The sequence below is a fragment of the Melozone crissalis genome, unplaced genomic scaffold (genome assembly GCF_028551555.1).
Source record: "Melozone crissalis strain CALT ecotype California unplaced genomic scaffold, PUWL_Pcris_2 ptg000033l_1, whole genome shotgun sequence".
NCBI lineage: Eukaryota > Metazoa > Chordata > Aves > Passeriformes > Passerellidae > Melozone > Melozone crissalis.
Window position 1 is genome coordinate 11024066 of NW_026535811.1, and position 23045 is coordinate 11047110.

The following is a 23045-nucleotide window of genomic DNA, read 5'->3' on the forward strand; positions in this document are numbered from 1 at the left end:
CTGGCTGATTTAACACCTCAAGAATCACATGTGAAAATGCTCTGGCCATACCTTTCCTGCTATATGTGTGTGTATTCAATTTGCATACAAGCAATAAAGCAAGTAAACACAAAGTGCTCATTACTTTTCAAGGTGACTTTACTCAGCCTTTTAAAAATTTCCTTGGAAAAGTACACTATTATCTACATGCATCCTACCAGAAAAACAGACAGCAGCTTTTTTGCAGGTTTAGTTATTTGATCCCTGCGGCAACACACTCCTGACACAGTTTTATAGCACTCTGTGGAGTTTTCTAGCAATACTTCTTCCATCCCTCTAACAGACAGTGGAAGTGGAGCATGCCTCTCGCACGGGTGTAAGCATGTTTCCAGACTTTACAGCCAGCCCACAGCTGCATAACATTAAACACAAAAGTAAATTATCATTCCCTACTGCATTATATGAAAGGGCAGAATATAGCTAACTGCTTAAGCCTCTACATAATTCTTTTAACCTAGAAGAGAGAAAGTGCATGCTTTGAAAGCTATTTTTCTTTGAAATGTTCAACTAGGTCTGCTGCTCTAGGTGAGTATTTCACATAGATAGTGCTAAGCAGAAGAAATAATTCCTTCCATACTTCTTCATAATACAAATTCAGATATAAAACCACATTAGAAGTCAGCCTGATAAGGGCTCAGACAGGTACTTTACAAATGTTCCGCTGATTCCTTAGATATTCACAATAAAATAAAAAATTTTACTTTTTGCCTTGCTATGAATTTGGGCTATGTTTGGCCATTTTGCTTTAGTGTTGTACTATGTTAAGCAAATGTTTAGCAATTTGGTTTGGTGCTTGATAGGTAACCACAGCAAGAAACAAACAAACACAAGGGAAAAAACCCCAGAGCATTTAAATTATCCAATTTTACCATAAAACATCTACACACTCATGGAAAAAATAAAAAGCTCCCACCTTATAGTAATTTATTTTTCTGCAGCTACGGACCATTTTGTGGCCAGAGGAAAAGGTTCCCAAAAGTGTTTCTTCCAGAGCTTTGTGCATACTGTAAAAACCTGCCAGTGCCTGCAGAGACTGTTCTCCTGATCACTTTTTATGCCTGCACTGTGCAAATGCTACATACAAAGTGGGTGAGTGGGTTTTTAAAAAACAAACAGAAAAAAATCATAAAAAGGAGGTGCTTCAATTCTTTACTTCAATTTGGATGAAAGCTTGAGGTATTCTTTGTCCTCCTCAAAGAACAGAACCATTTCTCTACTAAACACAAAACATACTTTAAGGACCTGTAACTTGTTGCTTACTGTACACATGAAAGAGAGTATGATCTAACCTTCACTTCAATGTGTTTAAGATTATTGGGCCAGCAACCATCTTTTCATCTTTAGCTTAGCACTCTACTGTGGGGCCAGGTTTGCTTATCCCAAAGACAGTCTCCATGGAAGTGTTTCTTTATGGGGAGAGAAAGCATCATGGGATTATTTTTGCTTGACTTTATAGGGAGTTGTGATGACTCTCTGGATGCACCTTATATTTCTAATGCCAGTTCACATGTCTAATCAGCTTTAAACCTCCCCAGAATATACTCTCAGATCGTGTTCAGAGGGACACAACACTGGCACTCCACACTGTCTTCCTCTTTATTTTTAAATGCTTCTACTCTTATGCCTGTGGGGAAAGGAGACAAGCCAGCATGCCTGCAGAGACAGTGTTGTGGGCTCCCAGCTCCTGCCAAGCTCTGCAGCAGCCTGGATTTTTTTGCCTGGCTCCAACAGAGCTCTCAATACTCACCCTCACTGAGCACTGCCTGCTACTGCTGAGTTCACAAAGATCCCCAAATGAAGAGTTAAAAGCTGCACAGGAAAGTTGGAGCAAGCCTGCAAAAACATTTTGATAAGCTTGTGTGCAAGTAAAAAGGCAACAGTACACAATAGCCAGCAGCCCACGTGCTCTGCCCTGGGCTAGACATAAATTCTCCATCCCTCTCCTCTGCTCTAAGTGATTCCAGGTCACATCCATACATCATGGAGCTTTACTGTTGTGCTCAAGGTATTTAAACTTGGGGCAGGAAGCAGCTGGGCTCCAGTGCATGATCTCATATGGATCTGGGCACATATTTCCATGGGACCATGGGACAGCTTTAGCAGGCTTAATTTCTGCTCCATACCTATTTTTCTGCTGGGGAAGGAAATGCCATGTGGACTCTGGCACAGGCAGCAGAGAGCTGATGGCAGAGTATCTCCAGAGAGAACCACTGTGTTACAGAGATGTTGAAAACCAAACAGCTACCCAAAATTGAGAGAAATATAAATTTTAACTAAAAAAATAGCAAAGCACAGGTTCATCCCTGAGCAGAGCCAGACTGCAGGCAGTTTTACACAGGAGTGGAACCTGGGACAGACCTGGGTCCCACATTGGAGGCTTTGCTCTGTTTGCTTGACACCAGTAACGAGGGCTGCATTGCACGGAGAGGTGCAGAAGAAAGCAGGCATTGAGGAATTGGCACTGAGGATGGGAATGGGGCATCCCTCAGTCTCTGCATGCAGAGCCTGGGAGCCAGAGGCTCCTCTGCCAGTGCACACCATGAGTCACAGCATCTGAAGTCACCTATCTATCAGAAGAGACTTTGATCCCCAGTTAGTCACAGAATTTACTGGGTTGGAAGAACCCACGAGGACCATGAGTCCAGCTCCTGGCCCTGCACAGCACCATCCCCAAGAGTCACACCATGTGCCTGAGAGCATTGTCCAAATGCTTCTTGAACTCTGTCAGCCTCAGTGCTGTGACCACTTCCCATTCCAGTGCCCAGCCAGTGGGAAATACTCATTTTTATAAACTGACACCAGAATAATTAACAGAAGTGTCACAAGAAGTTCCCCTCATGCCTACATGCACACTAACACGCAATACCCAGTAAAAGCAGCTGTGTTTTCACAGACTTAGATCAAAGAGCCTGTGGATCAAGAAGGTCATGGTTTGGTTACAGTGTCTAAACAACTAAATCAGTGGGTACCATTGGGCCTGTCACCTGATCTCATTACCCTGATCTCACCAGCTCTGGAATTTAGTGACCTTCCCAGATCAATATTTCAGAAATGACTGAAGTTTTAGAGTATGCAGAGATTCTCTCCGAGTTGGCTAAATAATTATATCAAAAGTCCAGGAAAGGGGAATACTTGTCCCCCCTTTCCTGTTAGCATACATTTTTCAATTGCTCTGGAATACAGCATGCACACAGAGGGAGGAAGGGTTTTCCTTTGCAATTTGAATCAGAGTATTTTTTTCATTAGAACATTTTTGAGGTTTTTTTTCTTTAATCAGATTGGTATTACAGGCTCTCTTACATTTTTTTACCTCATGTTTTCCAGGACTGTGTAAAGATATATAAGAAACTTTACTCCCCAACTTTTTTTCTCATTTCCCCCTCTGTAAACACAAAGTCAGGTTCCTTGGCCATCAACATCCAATCACGTGCAACTGTATTTCCTTTTGCCAACTTTCATTGTAATATCATGCAAGCAAGGAGGAGGAAGCCAAGATGAGTTCATAGCCAACATACTGATACTACTTTGTTTTCTATGCACTTGACACATGTATGTCTGGTTCCAGCTCACCAAAAAAGCCTATACTGGCCACACGAATTAAATTAACTTCAGTTTCAATCTCCAAGTTTTGGGTTTCTTTTTTTGTTTATAATTTTGTTTTACACAGTAAAAAATAACCTACTTTTGAAAACTTGGCTAAGGTTTCTTCCTTAAAGTTTTATTAGTTTTGCTCCACAAGAATAAACCTGGCAACAGAATCTCACAGCTTTATCATGAATCCCTCATTATTTGGATTTTTCTGAAAGCATCAATATTAAAATTGCATGATTCCATAAGGAAGTGAAGTTTGGGCCCCAAAGAGCCCCAACCAGAGTTGGGATAAAGAGCCCCGACCAGAGTTTATTTCTAGGCTCGTCATTGCGTGGTAGAACCAAAATCAATCTCAAAGTCCTGAAACCTGTGAGCAAGTAAAGACATGCTTATGGCTGAATAGCAAAAGTGGGAGTCACCCCAGGGTTAGGGTTACCCCCACTCCTTGCCAAAGGAAAAAAAAAAATTCTGCAGAAAGATTGCACAATATTTTGGCGTTTGAATAATGAATCTAAGCATTCAAAACCCTGCAGTTGTTCATTCTGCTGATGGCAATGGCGTGCAAGCTTGAGAGGCTTTCCTTGCCACCTGGAAAGATAACACCCACCCCCAGCAGCACTGCACCACAAACTGCCATGCCTCTGAGATGGCCAGATGGCTGTCTCAGCAAAGAGACAGGTCTTGAAAAGCAAGGACTTGCGCCAGTGGAAAGTCTCCTGTTCTCCAAGAGACACATTTCCTGCCAGAGCTGCGAAAGATTCCCCCAACACTTCTGTTCCCAGCATTCACACACTGAACAGTAGGGATGATGATTATTTAGGAGGTTTGGCTGTTACCAGAGCATTCTGTGGAAGAGCAGTGACATTTCTACTGCTAACTAAGCTTCCCAAGCCTACCTACAATGCTGGGATATACAAGCCCTGAAACTGATTGAATGCAGTTAATCATGCTGGGACTGCCGCACTGCCTCGTCTTCTCCAACTTAAAGTGTATAAAGTGAATTTATTCTGCTCTGTATTTCAGAGTTCACACTTCAATTTAGAGCAACTCCATGGAGTTCAGTGGTGCTGCTCTTGCTTTACAGCAAGGTAATAAAGATCATAATCAAGCCTTCTATACTGCTAAGGTATTTCTTACTTGATCATGTTGGGAAAGGTATATTCCTCTCATCACAAAGGCATGCACAGCTAGATACCACGTTGAGTAAAGATTATTTCTCCTGATGTGGCTGGCTCTGACTTTAACTGGGGCATTTGAGCACTCTTACAGACTAAGCATAAACAACAAAATGTTCTTCAGAGACAAAAACTAATTTAAAGGAATCCATTTAACGTGTATTTGACAGGTAGAAGAATGCCGGTTGCTTGCTTGCTTTTAGATAGTGAGGTTAATGACCCTTCAAAAACAACTCCAAAATATGCTGTGGTGATATTCCATGAATAGTGAGGGCTGAGAGTTCCCTTTTAATTTCTTTTTTGGTAGTCAACAGTAAGGGAAATTATGGTTTCAGTAATATATCTCTCTCTTCTTGTACATGCCTATCCAAGTGCCAAACCTGATATACTAAAGCAAAGCCAGAGCTGTACCCATATTCACCTGTGCCACTGCTGAACTCCCTGTTCTACCCAGGGATTCCTCACACAAATCAATAACATCTTGGTGGTTTAAAAAAAAAAACATGTGCTTTCATATCCATGTTTATGAACTCAGAATTAAATAATGTAAATAATGTGTAAAAGTTCAAAGTAAAGGAAATGAAGCTATAAATGAAGAGCACAACAAATGAACTACTGAAAAGATACATGGTTCATGTCACTGCTCCTTGTAATATTGAAAGAAAAAAAAAGAATGGGTGCACACTTGTTAGAAACATGTCTATTAAGAGACACATTTACAAGAATCAGTGTTTTATACAACTTTCTTAGGCCAAATTTCAATTTCAGTTTATATGGTCCTTCACCAGGATAACACTTCGACCAATCCTCTAAACCAAAAGCTTTCACCTTATTCTGAAACACAGTCAAGATTAAACATATAATAAATTCAGGAGCTGAAGAAACAATGGACCAAAAAATGATGTATCATCTGGGGCTTCAACTGAGGACAATCCACATTTGTTTTTTGCTTCTGCAAATAGATTAACTCATTGCTAAAGGAATGACCCTAATTACTGGGTCTCCACTTTGAATGTTTTTTTAGATACAGCATGTGCAAAAATATTTTTAAGGGGGAGAGAGAGAGGGATGGAGGGCATGGGGGGAAGGATAGGGAGAGAGAGAGGAAAAGGGGAGGGGGAAATAGAGAGAAAGAGAGAGACAGAGAGATGTGCATAGGAAATGTAAACAACAGCCAGCAAGTAATTGAAAGAAATAATTGTTTCCCATTATCTCTGACAGGCAAAGCCTAGATTTAAAGTGAAATTGCAAAAACAGAAATTATGCAAGACGTGGTCTCCATCTAAGCAACAGAAGTCTGTTTCTCCGAGTGCTGCAGTTTCAGAGTTGAGTGCACTCATCTTGGGACAAGCTGCTAGCCAAGTTGGACCACATGTATTCCCACTAATTTTTTAACATTGCTAAAAATGCATTTGATTTTCACACAGCTGACAAACAAAGCTTTGTCTGAGTAGACATTGTCAGTGCAATGCACACATTTAATTTAAAGTATATTAGTCAATCTGAAAACTGCACTGTTCAGTGAGATAATACCCTGTAGTTTCAACAGAATAAGGTTTCATAAGCAGGTCAAGGAGAGGAAGGCTAGTGGGATACTAGTTTAAAATAAATAAAGGCTGTGAAAATAATTAATTACACCATGTACTACCAAAATCTCCTAATAAAAACAGAGCAGTCAGAACAGCATGTCTCAAGCAAAGGGAAGGGATCTGGCCCCAGGACTGTGGCCTGGCTGGCCACAGGAAAGTGGTCTGGGCATGCTGGGAGCTGTGCAGAGGACAGGCAGGCATGATCAGGCTTGGCAAGATTAGCTCAAGTGAAACATCGCATAAACCTGGTTGCAGAAATCACATCACTGACAATCTCCATCAATGTATCAGCAGGCTGAGCATTCAGAATTTTGCCATCCTTGTGCAGATCCCCAGCTGGATAAATAGGCATGACATGCTGAGCTGAGGTCCTGTGGCTCCAGCAGTGCCTGTGCTACCTGCAGCCACTCAAGTGAGACAATATTCTTATGTGGAGGGAATACAGCTGGCACCTACCTCCGACCCTGGCCAGATCAGCAATGCAGGAGGCGTCTCCAGAAGGAAGGAAAAGACGCATTACCACCATCAGAGGGTTAACTTAGATGGGTGGAAACCATGGTCTTGTCACTGCAGTTGGAAGCACTGGGATGTTTAAAGGAACTCCTGCTCAAGCAGAGACTGAAAGTTCTCCGAAGCTAGTAGTGAACTGGAGTTCTTCCTGTTCCATAGTTTTAAAAGCTTGTACAAATAAAAATAGCAAAACAAGCAGTGGTCTTGGCCCACCATTTAGCACCTGGTTGCACTTCAGCTCAGTTCCAAGCAGAAACTGCTAGAGCCTAAGGGTCAAGACAGAGCATTGGGAAAGTCATGATTGATTAAATGTTTAATTGGGTTATCATGGATCTTTTGATATCCAGCCCCCCAAAATTCTGCAGCACTCCAGAGCTGCTCTCCAGATTCAGTGTGACAGGACTCAGTGGCGTGCAGCTGTCAATAAGTACACACACTTCATGCTTACTTGCTTTGCCTAAAGTACAAATCATAAATAGTTGTATGTGACAAATTCCCCAGTATTGAACCTTCACGGCTGCCAAGCAGCATGCTGCAGAACAGAACAAGGAGGGCTATAATTTTCTTTTCTTCGTTTTGTTATTTGACCTTCAATTTTTCAGTTGTCCTTGGATCAGTCTGGAACTAAATATAGTCTTTTCAGCATTATTTATATGTTTAACCCAAAGCTCCCCACATGTGTCAAGGGACTATCACAATACTCTTCTAAATTGTTTTAACAGCTTATTTTAAATTGAAAAATGTCATTTTTGAAAAACCATTGTCAATTAATTATGATTCCACAAACTCCTACCAGCTCTCTTGTGTTTTGTAACAATTTGCTCACAGCCTACAAGACAAAGCCTCCACCTTGCTCAGAGAAAGCTCCTGAAACTGCCCAGCCCTTGAAAATGCTGACTGATCTTTAAATTAACACAATGATAATGATTTTGGCCACCAGCTATTTACAAATGCAATGCAATTTAAAATTAAAACCCCCATAGATGGATCAGCTGCCTCCTTGGGGATCGGCAGTCACAGGGGTTGAAACATCCCTTAGTTTGTGGAGATACAATTCATTATTTAGAATTAGAACCAAACCCCACCACATTCAAAGGAAGTCATTAGTGTTTGGTTACATACAGTAATTCCTCCTGAACTGAGCAATATATTTTTCAGTGAAAAGGTCTTTCCCAAGCAAGGGAAAGACAAAACAGTGACTGTAATGATCCCCTGTGAAACCTTGAGAAAGGACATTTTCTGCCTCAGGGGGGTGGTTCTCTGGTGTCTGTATCAGCTACAGAGCTAACCAAAACAACAAAGAGCTGGGTGGGGGGACAGGTACAGGGGCACACATGGACACACACAGTTTCTATCACGTAGGAGAAATTTCCCCTATATCATCACATTCTGCAAACAGCATCAATTTTCTTTTATTTACATAACCAGTGTGAGCAACTTCAGAGAAGGATTTATGGTGTAGCTTGGGTTTCTGTGTGGGTTGCTCTTTTACTGTATCAATATTATGTTTAACAACATTTTTCAGTTAGAAAAATGTCCATGTGAAAGTAGAAAGGTGGGAGAATTATGTTCTCAGGTAAGAAAGAAAAAACCCCACAATACTGTTTTATCACTGGTCTAAGCAGTGCAAGCCAAATTCAGCCTATGAATTTAAAGGGCTTTCACCAGTAAATCAGCTTAGAGCTGTTATTTAAGAGTTCATAATTCCTTGGATAATTAATGAGACAGGATGTCCATGTAAACTTTACCAAAATGGATTTGCATCTTACAGTCAGCTCTATAACTTGACCCTAAATAGTGTCACCCAGAAAAACAATCAGACACTGCTACTAAAAATTGGGACAAGATTTCCTGTTGTTAACCACCTCCTTTGAATCCAGATTTTCACAAGAACTAAGAGAACTAAGCACCTAAAATATTTCACTTCTGTGGGGGGGGAAAAAAAAAAAGTCAGCTATGTTACAACACAGCTTTCATTTCCTTAAAGCTCTGAGTTCAAGCTCCATAGATACTGCAAGCCTAAATGCTCAGACATAAGCAAATCATCTTGGGAAACACTTTCACAAATACAAGTTTTTTAAAAAAAATTATTCATGTGCACTTGTCAGTCAGGGAAATTTCTATTGAACTTTTTTTGCTGCTCCCTAACTTTACCAGGGCAATTGAGCAAAGTAAACAGAACTCAGTTCTCACACAAGTTTGAGACCCTGTTTTAATGATTCAGCAAACTCAGGTTTAGGGCAAGAAGCCTCTGATCAAAACCACCTCAGTCATACCACATAAAGAAATGATTTGGTAGAAAAAAGTTCTTTTAACTGAATTTTGTTAATAAGGAAAAGTGAACTTCTGACCAGGTACAGCCTTTGTTCTCCCAGTAGCATAGCAGAAATGGTATCAACTACTTGTCTTGCACCCCAGCTGAATATATCAAAATTGTCCCATGAGCCCAGCTCTGTCCCAATGAGCTCTGCCTCAGAGAATGATCTGGTGCTGATGAGTGAGAACCCCCACCCTGGTGCTGCAGTGACAGATCCTGGAGGGCTGGGGAGAGACTGCAGTTTTTCAAGAACACAGAACAACACATCAACACCAGAATGAAGATATACAAGGCAAAACCGAGGCAGTGCCATAAAATACACTCAGGGTCAACAGCTAACGTCTCTGTTATAAAAATCCTATTGGTTTTACCCAAGGTTATTTCCTTAGCTGCCAGGAGTCATTTGGCTAGAGATGGGATAAGGGGGATGCTCTGGGCACTGAACATGATCTCTCCAATGATCAGATCAGTTACATTTGGCTGCTTATTTAGAAGCTGTTTGTTCTCAATCCCTTGCTATGTGTTTATATATAAGTGCAAATGTATACATACATGGATCCTTGCAAGGTGTTTACATGAAAGCTCTCAGGAGCCCTTTGGATGTGAAACCACAATATTTTCCTTCAGTTCTAAACCCTGCTTTATCAAGATGACCAAAAGTAATGTTGCCAAATTTTACTGCCCTCCTGTCCCCTGGCTAGTTCCAAGTTCTTTCATCTCTCAGAGGATACTCTTTATGGCAAAAAGACAGCCCATTAACCCAGCAATGTTCAAACTTTTATCACCTTTCCCTGCCCCTGCAAGGATAGAAACTACTCCCCCAGGCTCCAGCCTAGGAATATCTGGCTTGGCCACCCTCCTCCTGCACAGAAGCACGTCTCAGGAGGGGGAGTTGAGCAGAAAGGTTCTGCTAAGATAAGATATCCCTGCAGCTGCACCTCTGCCAAGGGCTGACCTGGGACTATTCCCAAGCTTCTGGAGAGATCTTGCCATCCACTTTACCTACCAGCTCTTCATCCAGATAACCCTCTGCTCTCTCCCTTGCATGATCTCCTTCCATAGCACTTTGGGGTCCCAACCCCACCCCCCCTGCAACTTTTGGTCACCCACCTCGGCCTCTGAGCTGTTCACCACAGCCAAACTAAAGCAGAAAAGCAAGGTGTGCCATCAGCCAAGGGCTTAAATAGGCTGAAGGGGCAATTCCTGTTGTCTCCCAACAATCTCATGCCTGCAACAAGCTTTGTGCCCAGCCAAAAAGCTGCTGCAGCACTGGAGAGATCTCCTCACTGACACAGGGACACATGCAAGCACATACACAGAGCAGCAAACTCTGAATGAGATTTTTTTGTTGTTGTATTCTCATCTCTGCCATGTTTATAAGGCACTCAGCCTCCCTCAGATTATTTCTGTCCCTCATCCTCCCACAGACAATAGTCCAAATCCATTCAGAGGGAAGATGCAGTGGCTGGGACTGCAGAGCTCCTTCAGCATATCCTCCAGCATTGCTAAATTACACACTATTTAACAACCAAGCATCTCAATTTTATTAGTAATCTTATAATTACAGCATTGTAAAAGAAAAAAAAAAAGTGGGGGAGAGGGTTTGGTGATTTTTGTTGATTTTTTTATGATGAAGCTGCCACTATCTGGAGGAAACTTGTGCTTTGCACACACAGAAAGGCACACACGTATTTCATATGGTGCATTGCAAGCTGCATGGAATAGAAAGCAGCTGGAGGAAAATGGCTACAGAGAAATGGTTCTCCTGGGCATCATCTGTTGATTTGTTTTGTTTATAGAAGGAATGAGATTTTTATCTCTGCTCAAAATATAAAATGCTTCCATGGCACTGAGCTGACTGCTTGGCTATGCTCTCACTCAGGAACGGAAATAAAAAGGGGGAGAAGAAGGGACAAAAAAAAAAAGGTTTTACTGCCCAGAATCCCTAGCAATGTCAAAAATCAAATAGAAAATGTCCACCAATGACACAGTTAAAGCCTGAAAGAGGAACTAAGTTACCAAGCTACCATGGAAATAAAGGCCTTCTTACCATGCTTGTTAACAGTAGGGGTCTCCCAAAGCTGGAGAGGCAGGTTAGGGATAAACTACCCAAATCCCAATTCTGAAATCCCAGACTGAGTCCTGGCAGGATGAACCTATTTACATGGTAAATACACCTTACAGTCCTTCTGAGATTCATGGCCTGGGAAGGCACAGGTTCCTACAGCCCTTCCACCATCCTGTGCCCACTGTTAAAATTCCAAGCTCGCTCTGCAGCCTTGCTAGGGGAGGTTCCTCACTCCTCTGACACTCAGGATCTGAGGGTCTCTTTCAGTTAATAGCAGACAATATCTCTGTGTCCTAGGAGAACACCAGATGGCTGCTTTTCCACTCAAATTGAGAGCACTTCCATTCATATTAAACAAAAATTACAATCCAGGAAAGAAAATAAATTGTGAAACCACTGAATACTTAACTACTGCTAAAAATATAAACTTTTAAAAATTTTAAAACACAACTACCAAGAGACACAACTACCGAGAGACACAACTACCGAGAGACACAACTATACACTCTGTGAGAAATTACCTGAGGTCTAAAACTTTCTAGCAGACAAACAAATTTTAAATTACCATTCTTCTGAAATAGGAAAGGCCCAAGGTTTGTTGCCATATCTAGGAATAGGCCTAGTAAAACAGAGGGTTCTTTATCTCTGTACCACACCAGTTCCTGACTCTGAAGAAGGGATGCAAGTGAGCCAGCCAGACACATAGAAGTGGAGGCTGCTGAACATTACTCCAGAACAACCCTGTTTCACAAGCTACAAGAGGGGATCCAAAGCCTTTCTGGAGCCACCAAGAGGTGTTTGCTCTTCCTGAAGTTGTTGGCCAGAGCTCTGACTTGAATGGCTGCTGAGCAACTCAACCAGCAGACTCAGCTCAGAGTCCCATACTGAGTACAGTTCCTCATAGCATTCAGAGACATTAATCAGTCCAGTACAACAGTGTCAAACTCACTGACATCTATCCTAACATTCTCTATGCTATGTTTTGCTGTTATGAAGCTTATACTGAGAACTCTGTTGGGAGAGATTGCTTCATCTCAAGCCATGATGAGTATTTCAGAAAATCCTAAAACAGAGATTTGTTACAAACAGAGAACAAACAGATCATGTCAATATTTTAAAGATGGAAGAGGGCCCTTGCAGTTTTTGACCACCATCACTCTCTGTCTGTCATGCTAGCATGCAACCCACTGAAGATCCTTTAGCTGCTCCTTCCTGTCCCAGGATGGCTTTATTTCATGTCTTTCCCACATTTCAAACCACATGCCTCGACGACCTCTTCAATTGTTATAGCTCTACTGAGAGGGTGTTTACATAAAAGCTCTTTGGAGCTTTTTGGATGAGAAACCACAAACATGCATGCACAGATTACATCAGATTTATTGCCACCGAGCAAAGTAAAACAATACTGAGGGTTACAGGTTCAGAACTCTGCAGAGAGTTCTCATCCAAGAGCATTCATTCAGCAGGAGCTTGTGATCATACAATTACCAATTACTCATCTCCTCTAAAGTCTACTGCCTTTTCATCCTTCCCATGCCCCTCAACTCATAAAGAGCATCACAAGGTTTTTAGTGGCTGAAAAGAACTATTCTTTCCAAGGAAGCAGACTTTACTTTGTCCATGTAAGCAAGCACACAGACACTGCCCCATTTCCTACTCCCAACACACATCTCCGTTCAGCTCCTTTCTTCCAGCCTCAATTTGCCCAAACATACTTGACCTCAATCTGTAACAACCATCTGCAATTTCATCTGGAGTCATATTCTGCTGTTTCCAGTCATTCTTTCCAGTCTTTCCCCAGCCATTGCTGGGCATCCAGCTTCTATTCCTACCTAAAAAAATAATATTACAAGTTTTCCCTTTTCTTTGTTTGCTGCTTCCTCACTCCCCCAACAACTTAACAGGTTCTGCAGAACCATGAAAGCAGCACCTAGTCAGGAAAGAAACTACCAAAGGAATGGATATGAAGAATCTCCCTCATGCTAGATAGATGATCCCTTCATTAAAACTCTTGTATTCTTATTGACCTGCACATCACTCCAATCATAGATAGCACATGTCAAATAAACAAGGAAAGCTTAAAAGGTATTGTCACCAATGTAAGCAATGACATATAAAGCAAGGGAAGAAAGAGGCAGACATGGAACATCATTTTCTCAAGCTCCTCTGCTATTCCTGGGAAAAAAAAATAAACGCACATCCAAACTCAAACCAGAAATTTTTTTGAGCTCTTTCAGTTACTTCACAGCAGTTAGCATATACTGAGCTCATGGAACAGTAAATATTGTTTTCAATAGGGAAAAGAAACCAAAAAGAGAACTAGGGAGATAAGAGAGAAAAATCCATCTAAAGATTTTGGGTGTGCCAAGGGGAACTGATAAAAAACAATCTCTCAATAATATGTCAATATTTTAAAACATTTTTTAGACAGCTCCATTAAATACTATATAAAACTCCCCTACAGAAGAGCAAGGCATGGCAATCAAAGGCATAAATTACCTGTGAGCCAGCAGTGAGGACAAAACAAACACTGGTATGGATGAAATCTAATGCAAAGACAAAAAGAAGAGAAGAAGAATATGGGCAATTTTTTTAAATGATGGGAGCAATGTTAAAGGAGACAAGAAAAAAAGAGAACATAGATCTATATTTCAGCACTCTGAGGAGTTCTAACCTGTCAAAACTACCAACTGTTTTAACTTTTCATTTAAGAGGGAGCACAGGCAAGCTGGCAGGACACCGTGTGTGCTATCTGAAAGTGGAGTGACAGAAATCCACACACCTTGGAGCACAGGAGGAACATCCAGTCCCCCCAGTGCAGGGCAGCCACAGGAACTGCAGTGTGCACCCCTGGGCTTCAGGGAAGAGCTCATGGCAGTGCTTGAAGACTTTGCAGCAGACCTGAGAGGCCCCTCTGAGCCTGGTAATTAAATGCACAGACAGAACAAGAGACAGCCCCAGTGCAATGGCTGGATGGAGTGCTGCTCTGCTTGCAGAGCCTTCTCTCTGAGGAAGATGTTCACATTGCCTTCTCCCATCATCTACTTTCAAGGCACCACCAGCAGGGTATTAAGTTCCTTGTGTTCCTAATACTGTCAGTAGATGGAGGCAGGAGCTCCCAGAAGATAATTTGGAGTATCCAAAATCAGTTTGAGAGGGGCCCATATATCCCCAAGTTAAACAAAGTTACCTGCCCAAAGGCAAAAACCAGATCAAAAGTTAGAACAAAAATGCAGGTCCAGAAGAGCTGAGTGAAGCTCCAGAGCAGGCTCCCAGGCAGAAGTTGTCTGATGGAGAAGTCAGAGTCCTTCCCTCCCCTGCTGCTCTCTCCTGCCTGTGCAGCCCAGCTGAGACCAGACCCAGGCCATTCCAAGACCCACAGAAATTGGATTGCTCAGGGGCGGAGTCCAGCTCCTGTTTGCTCTTGAGCTATTTGTGTGCATTATCCAGCTTTGCAGCTCACTCCACTGGACATGGATCTGGAGACCACAGGAGAACACAGATAAATATACCAGTTTTGTGAAAAGAAAGCCATCCCAGCCCTGTCTGCCTTTACATACTATTAAGGCTCCAATCTCCACTCACTAAAATCAAACTATGCTTTAATTTGGGATTTAATGGGGAAAAGCATGAAAAAGTTCAGGGAAAAACAAAAACCACAAGGAATTAACAGGCTGGAGATTGAGTTTTTTACACAGAGTTTTTAGGATAAAGTGCACCTTCACAAAAGCAAAAAACTCAACAACCACTTGAGGGCCTTCAAATAAACACTGCTGGACATGTAATCTCTAAATTGAAAAAAAAAATGAGCAGAGACAGTTTCTGAGTTTTGCAGTGCAAAACCAAAGCTGCACAGCATGAAAGGCCCAACACTTGTCTGGATAACCAAGGGGTTATAACAGCCTCTGAGAGAACCTAGGGATCTGAAGCTGCAATAGCAACAAGAGAAAACTGTTCTGCTTCTTCCCCCACAAGTAAGATAACTTGTTTACCTAAAAGCAGCATAATCAGGGCACTGAGTGAACTTCATTCTGGATGATCAAATCTACACACATCTACTTTGTTTTCAGAGAAATAAAGTATTTAGTCATATGTGGTATGGCACTTCTCCAAATTATAATTCAGTAATTTATTCTCTTCCTTCTCCAGCTTACCTAGAGATGCTTGATTTAGCTCAAAGTCAAGGCCACATATTGCACAGCTGTGGGATCAAATTATGTTTGACACATTAGTGGGAATTACAGGTTTTCTTGATGTCAAACTGCATGACAAAGACAACTCAGAATCTTTTAGGTGTTCTGTCATCAACAGCAGTTTGCTGGTGTTTCCTGTTGAGTCAGATCCTTCTAGTTTTTCTGATGGGACATTCACATGAAGGGGAAGGAAGCAGAAGGATTTGCAGTGATTATGGCCATTTTAGGGGCAAAAAATTGGAAAAAAAACCCACCAGCTGGGGTTAACAGAATATTAAAAAACCCCAAAACTTCCCAGCCTTCTGGCCTTGCAAACTTGATGCTGGGTTCACTGCAAACTGAGAAGCTATAGTGATCTTTTGAGAGGCAAAAGTTGGTCCAAGATCTAGTATTAGGTGGCATTTACTTTAGAAAAAAAATAAGTTTTGGCTAACTCAACCCCAAACAGTAAGGTTCTCCAAAACCAGCATGAAGTTTTTGCTGGGGAAAGATTACCTCTAAGCTTTCCCTTTAGAGCCCTTTCCAAAACCACAGATGCAAAGTAATGCCAAACAGCAATGGTATTGAAGTCACCTGTAAGGAAATACTGCCTTGTTCTGAGATCAACTTCTGGTGTGGTTTAGTGCAGGTATGGCACCAACTGAAGAACTCTAACACAAGGGCCCCATTGCCTAGTATGTCCCCCATCCAACTGTATGCAAATGACTTTAGGTCAGAGGAGGAAAAATATTAAGTTTAGTTTTCATTCTTTTTATTCAGACTGCAATATCTTTGGGTCAGGACTGACTTGTTCTGCACTGGGTGGGCAGTACCTTGATCTAGGGAGACCCCAATCTCTTAGTCTCTATACTTGTCTCTAGCACAAGTAATCATTAATATTACTTCAATGTAAAAATGACATCTTTCTGAATTACTTAGCTTTCCAGAAACAGACAGGAACACCACTAGTTTATGTTTTGCTATGTTTGAAAGCATGCAATTAGACACGGATCTTACAAACATAAACAAACACTCCCATTCAACCTCCATGTTTCTAAAAAACCCCAGGTTTGTTTAGACAAGGGGTTGATAATCCAGTTTGAACACAGGTATCTGAATGCTGTGACAGCTTCTTCATAATGCTCAGCTTATGGTACATTAAACTTTAAAGCAAGATAAACTCCTGCTTTCATTTTATCAAACATCTACCCAGACAGCAAAAAGAAAGACACAAAGCAATGTTTGCAGCTACAACCAAGCATGGGATATCCAACTCAGCATATGTTTGAAATGAAAATGAACAATATGTTGCATAGATATACTACTGTATTTTTCAATTGAGAATATCACTGGGATTTGTAAATGTTAAACTCATTCTTCCCTTAAGAGTTTGGTTTTATTTCATGCCTAAAAAAAGCCCCTGAGATTCACAGAGATTAGGCAAATAGAGACAGCAGTGCCTGCAATTGAGAAAGAAAGTGCTCTTAAAAGAAACTGCTCTGATAATCAGTTTGGGTGGAAGAAATCACAGGGGAGGACACAGACAAGACATTTTTTAAGAGTGCTAAGTGTTTTTTAAGAGTGCCACTGGTATTACTGAACTTTGGTAGTTAGCCATATTATGCCTTTTTGTGGTCAATAAAGCAGCAATCTGCCTATCACAATAATAATGATGTAGCAACAGACATCCAAGAATCCATGATAAGAAATCTGCAAGAGACTTTTACCTACAGAGAACAAGTAGCAAGAATGGGGAGGGCAGCAGATGACTAAATCCTCCAGGAATGGGGGATAGCAAAGAGGCTCGAGCAGCCTCTTAATTTAACAGATTACCAAAAAAACAGCTATTCAAATCCAAACAGACTATGTACCAAAAAGCTTCATAGGTCTTTCTACTCCCAGTATTTCATCAACTACCTTACAAAGCCTCTCCTTAGAGCTGACTTAAGGTCATGTAAAAGACAAACACTGAAAGGTTATAGTTGCTTCCCCTGATTTAAAACTGACACATTACACTACAAGCATCACCTTCATATTACACTGAGGACAACGCATGAGAAATCAGAGATGTGCTATTACATGATTTGCTTAAAGAGTGATTATGTTCATTGTACCATAAACAACAGGCTAAAAATTATCAAATCGTCCAAGTTTCTAAGAATTGTATAGGGAAGATTCAAGTCTTTCTTTAGAGAGCTTGTTTCTAAGACTCCTAAAGAAAGACTTGTATCTTCCCTATAAGTTAATTTTTATGCAGCTGCAACCTCTGCTCCCCTTCCCAATCAACCCTTTCTTCTCTCCCTTTTTCATATGACCTCACCATACCCCAAAATGTGAAGAGATTGGTCTTATCACAGTTTAGCAAGATACCACCTGCCAGCTGAGCTGTGACAAATCCCAGCTGGCCTTACAATGCCCACACTCACAGGGACTGAGGCTGAGCTGATGGACAGCAGCTCAAGGCTGTGGTTTAAAGCACTGAGTACCCCCATCCATGAAAACTGTGCTAAAGGAAAGAGCTCAATAAGATGAGTGTTGCCATGACCACATTCCTATTCTAGTGTGCATTAGATCTTTTTACTCTCTCCTCTACGTGCAATTGCCTTCTGCTGAGCCTTGCTAAGCCTTTTACAGCCAACAAGGTGGACAAACTGCCTGTTCTTTGTACTCACACAACAGTTGACACAACATGACCCCAATCAATCATATGCTACTACCACAACAAAATTTACAACAGCAAATATTCATTCCTCCCTCTCCCCTGGATTGCCCTTCTGAAGAGACACAATCTTGGAAGAAAAAAGCTAAAAAAAGAATAATTCAGTAGTTATTAAAAAATTAGGAAAAGGCTTATAAAGAAAACCTCAAAGGAACCTTAAGAGTTATTACTTTATTATTACTCCTGCCACACACAACACTCACGTTTTCTTAACTCCTAGAAGAGACAGATAATCAGGTATGCAACATGATTGCAATAAAAACATTTTCTAGAATTAGAGGCCTGCATTTCTATTAGCAACCATTTCACACACTTAATGTTTAAATAATTCCTTGAACCCAAGATTTCATGAATAAAGGAAGATGTGAGCATGCATTGAGTTTACTGATTGTTTAAACACGCAGGTAGTATAAAAAATTTCAACAAAATAGACTCAAATTAGAAAGCTGACAAGTCTGAACAACTACCACACTTGCAGATGTGCTTCAAGACTTTAACCTTACAGGCTCAGGCACTGCACTTTACTAAGATGAACAGATGTGAACAGCTCAGTCCTTTGAAAGGCAAACCTACCAAAAACCCATAGCTTATTTCATTGCAAGCTTAATAATCACCAGCTTCCCACTGGAAGAGTGATCTGTAGACACCTGTATCTAATAAGCTACTGAAAAATAAACTTGAATCTGTAGATCAACAAGATTGGTTAGTTGTAACCATTTACAAGCATAAAACACTTTTCCCATATAAAACTTCTTCTTGATGCTTTCACAGAACTCACCTTCAGCCAGGAAAGCAGACACACTGAATGGGGTGTCTCTAATGTTAGACAATTTCCCACCTCACTGCTAAGTTGAGCTTTTTGAAACTTTCACGGTAGGCCCTCAATTCAGCAGTAACTGAGCACAGCCATGAGTCTGGTTTAACCCTGCAATTAGAGCTAGCTTTGTTAATGGCAAGACCAAATGTGCACTAAACCCTCATGTCTTAACTTCAAGGGGAGGAACAGCCTTACCTAAACTGAACCAGAAAATGGGGCCCTGGGCAAACACACACCAGACAGTGCCTGAGATTTACAAGGAGCAGTTCTGGGTCTCTGGAGATCTCGGCACATCCGGACATGAGCTATGTGGAAGTATCAGGTAATTTCAAATGATTCACAGGTGGCCAGACCTCACCAGCTGATCTGCTGCTTTTCTGAACTGTGGATGTGCCTCTGTCCTCCCTCTCTCCCTCTTGAGCTCCCAGAGATGTCACAGGTCTGCAGCTAAACAGCATGGTCTTAATGATCTAGAGCCACTGTTCTTTTTCCCAGTAAAATGCAGAGGAGGTAGGACTTGGATGTTTGCAATTATTTGGGCAGATCTTGTTAAGGAAGCAGGCTCACCCACCTATTTGCCACAGCAACACGTCAGATATAGACATGACTCTTTTTAGTCTCTCTATACTCTCCCTGAACACAGAAGGAAGTTGAACAAAGCTCAACAGGGTGAAAGAATGACAAAATGTATGCAAAGAGATCTGTCATTTACATTGCTACAACAATTGTGCTAAACTCACTGTGCCATCACAATTCTCTTCCTGATTAGCTTTGGATTTTTGGTGGATTTTTTTTTTTCAGCAACAGTCCCTGAAACCTTTTCTTGAACACTCATACAATTGAGAAAAACCCCATTATTTTACTGGAAGGCAGGATTTAAAGATAAATGCAAGGGAAAAGTCAGAAAAACACTCCCAGTTCAGCTAATATAATTTCTGAAAGAAATTGTCAGAACAGGGGGGAGGGTTTGTTTTTTTTTTCAGCACAGGTCACTGCATTGCCTACTGTGCTAACCATTACAGCTGCTGTTATTCTGATTTGTGTCTACTAGTCAGCGTGGAAAGAACAAGAGAGGAAATTCAAGCAGCAGTTTGAGTGTCTGTACACTTAAGCCAAAAAACAAGTGTGTGCAGCACAGCAGAGAGAAGAGGTCCAACAAGTATTTGGTTTCTTTTTGATGTGGACCAATGCTCCTGCTGCCCAAAGAAATTATTAAGAAACCAACAAATAAGTTCTTAACTTAGAAGATCATTTTTGTTAGCAGTTGGTAAAGCACTTACAAGACAATATTGCAAGGAGAGAATTCTCTAAAAGCACAGTGAGTTTTGTGAGTATTTATTGCACTCTCTGCTTCCAAACCAACTCCCCCTCCACTTCCCTCCTAGGAAATTACTTTCCAGTTTCCCCTCATGGATAAGACTCTACAGATGCTGGGTTTCAGCAGGTTTGTGTCTGATGTGTAACCCATGTCACTGCTCTCACTTACCAATACAGCAGGACCAGCAGGACTGCCAGCAGTGCCAGGGTGGCTGTGGTACTGTTCATTCCTGGGCAGGCAAGTGCCAGAAGATCTGCAGGCTCCATTTTCCTCCACTACAGCTGCAGCCTTGGGTGCTGTGTGCAGGGGAAAGCCTCCACAAGGGCTGATAAAGCCTTCCACAGCTAAAAGAATGACATCTGCAACAAAACAGGAACTGAGAGAGCAAAAACATGTCATCACAATCAGCAAACCTTCTCTTTTCTCATCCACTGCACACTCTGAGACAGACCTCAAAGGTTCCCTGAGTGGCAGAATGTAGCAATTTCCCCCCTCCCACTGTTGTTGACTGTCATGCTAGTAAATATTTACATACCCACTGCCTGAGACATCAGCGTTGCTGAATGGGTTTTTTGACCTAAAGTTTGGGAATCTGGGAAATGTGTGGGGAAAATAAATGGGGAAGACAGCCTGACCATGTTACAGATCATGGAAGAAAAATATAAAGGCACTTCAGGGTTGTCCTGACATACAAACAGTGGAGTTCTCTAAAGTAATTAAAATAGAGCATTTTTGCAATATGAAACTTCATTAGCAACTAATTTCAATGCTGGTTATACCTTGTAAGAATACAACAAAGTAAACTTTAAATTACTACAACTAAAGGGAGGAATTAGAGGAAAGTTGGTTTAATGTGACTTCTAGAATGCCTATAAAGAAAGACCAAATGAGCAGAAAACCCCAGGTTTTTGAGGGTAGCACCAGATCCATATGTCAGCATCTGTCACACAGATGAGTCCACACAGACAGCACTTGTTTGGCTGTATCATCTCAACTTCACAAGGGCTACAGTAAATTTTCCTGGCTCAGTGCACTGTCCCCCTTGGAGGCATCACTAACCAGTCTCTCCAGAGATACTTTGGCTACCCCTACAAATAGTTGTATTTCTAGTGTCAGGTTTAACACCAATATGGTCAAATCTACTATCTCTGCACTGTGGCACAGTGAGGCTGCCACAGCCCCATGAACAAACTGCACACAACCACCAAGTTTTGGCTGCAGTTCTGGAAATGGTTAGTTCTCTGTATATGAATTATTCAGCTTTCTTCCATATTTTCCTGCCTGTAAACCTCAAGCCTGTTTTAAGCATCTGATCCAGTCCAACTAGAAAGGTAAACCAAAGAACACACCTTGGAGCACTTCTACAGGAGAAGCCCACCAACCTGTTATACACTAAAATAACCAAATTCCACGAGCAAAAAAATCTTCAGGACAACAACATCAGAAGCAGCAGCTTGCACGTAAACACCTCAGCCCATGACGAAATTCCCTGAACTGTCCAGTATGGTTTGTTACTTAAGAAACTATAAATTCTCATATATGTGCTTAGGATGGAGTTTCCATCCATCCTAAAAAGCCTATCTGAAAGATCAGGAAATAAATGCTATACAAAAATGTGGTTTGTGAATCATATGGTAACCCTGAGAACCAGAAATTCTGTAACATCTGATTCTCCTAACACGCCTCATGAAGAGTGGTTTCTTCTCTGACTACCCCAAGACAATAGCTTAGATTTAACGTGCAAGGCTTCTCCAATATCACTGTATTACACTTCCTGCTTTTATCATAGAAGTTAATAATATAGGTATCAAAAAAGTAAAGTCTTTAACACAATGGAGTTTAATTTTAAGAAGATTTGGCTCTACTCTAAGTGAATCACTGCTATTTTGGTTCTTCATGCTTCACAACTGCATTAATTCCCTTCCAGCCTGAGATCCTTACAGAATAAGTAGAAGGTGTTAACCAGCTCATCAGCTCCACAGAATAGGGAGGAAGCTCACAGAAAACCTTGCTGCAGGTATTATCAACTCCACTGCTATTCTAGGTCAGTAACAGCTCTGCTGGTTTGCTGCTGCTGCTGGAAAGTTCTGCAAGAACAACTCCAACAAGATTTAACACCAGTGACACAAGGAATTAATCAGTGGGCACAAGCTAATCCCAATAACAACCAATCCTGTGGGACTTCCAGAAAAAGAAAAAAAAAATCAAACATTGATATGCATCAAAGTCTTTTCTAAAAGACTTTTCTTCTTTTCTTCTCTTCTTTCTTTTCCAAAAGATTTGTCTTTTCTTCTACCACAGGGGAAGAAGGCAAGAAATAATATTCCAATTTTACTTTATTGGCTTTTTAATAAAAGACATTTTTCTGCCTATAGAGGACAGATGTGCTCTTATTAAAATCAACTGCATGACTCCTATCAGCACACACAGGTCAAGTAGAGACCTCACTTGTTTTTTAAGGAGCACTGGAGTCTTTTCCCAGTCACACTGAGAGACAGGAGGTATGAATAGTTCTTAAACATATGCCTATGAAAGAAAATAGGGTCTCACACCAGAATCCAGTTTGGAAAAGAACACATAATTAACCTTTTTTTTTTTTTTTTTTTTTTTTTTGCTTTTCTTTTCATCCTTTTCTGCTGTTGATGGTGGGGTTTGTTTTGTTTCACTTTTTAAGCCTCATCACCTTGGTAAAGGATTTTAACTTGGCACCTCTGACCATGAAGAAGGGTG

The 23045-nt window shown here is 41.2% G+C and overlaps 1 protein-coding gene across 1 annotated transcript in view; it reads right to left on the reverse strand.

Annotated features, from left to right (window-relative positions):
- TBXAS1 (thromboxane A synthase 1) overlaps nt 1-20581 on the reverse strand; it is a 226676-nt gene extending 206095 nt beyond the window's left edge. Inside the window, exon 1 of the mRNA XM_054282019.1 lies at nt 20484-20581. Coding sequence (XP_054137994.1) covers nt 20484-20581 — 98 coding nt within the window. The remainder of the gene's footprint in view (nt 1-20483) is intronic.
- Between the last annotated feature and the right edge of the window lie 2464 nt (nt 20582-23045).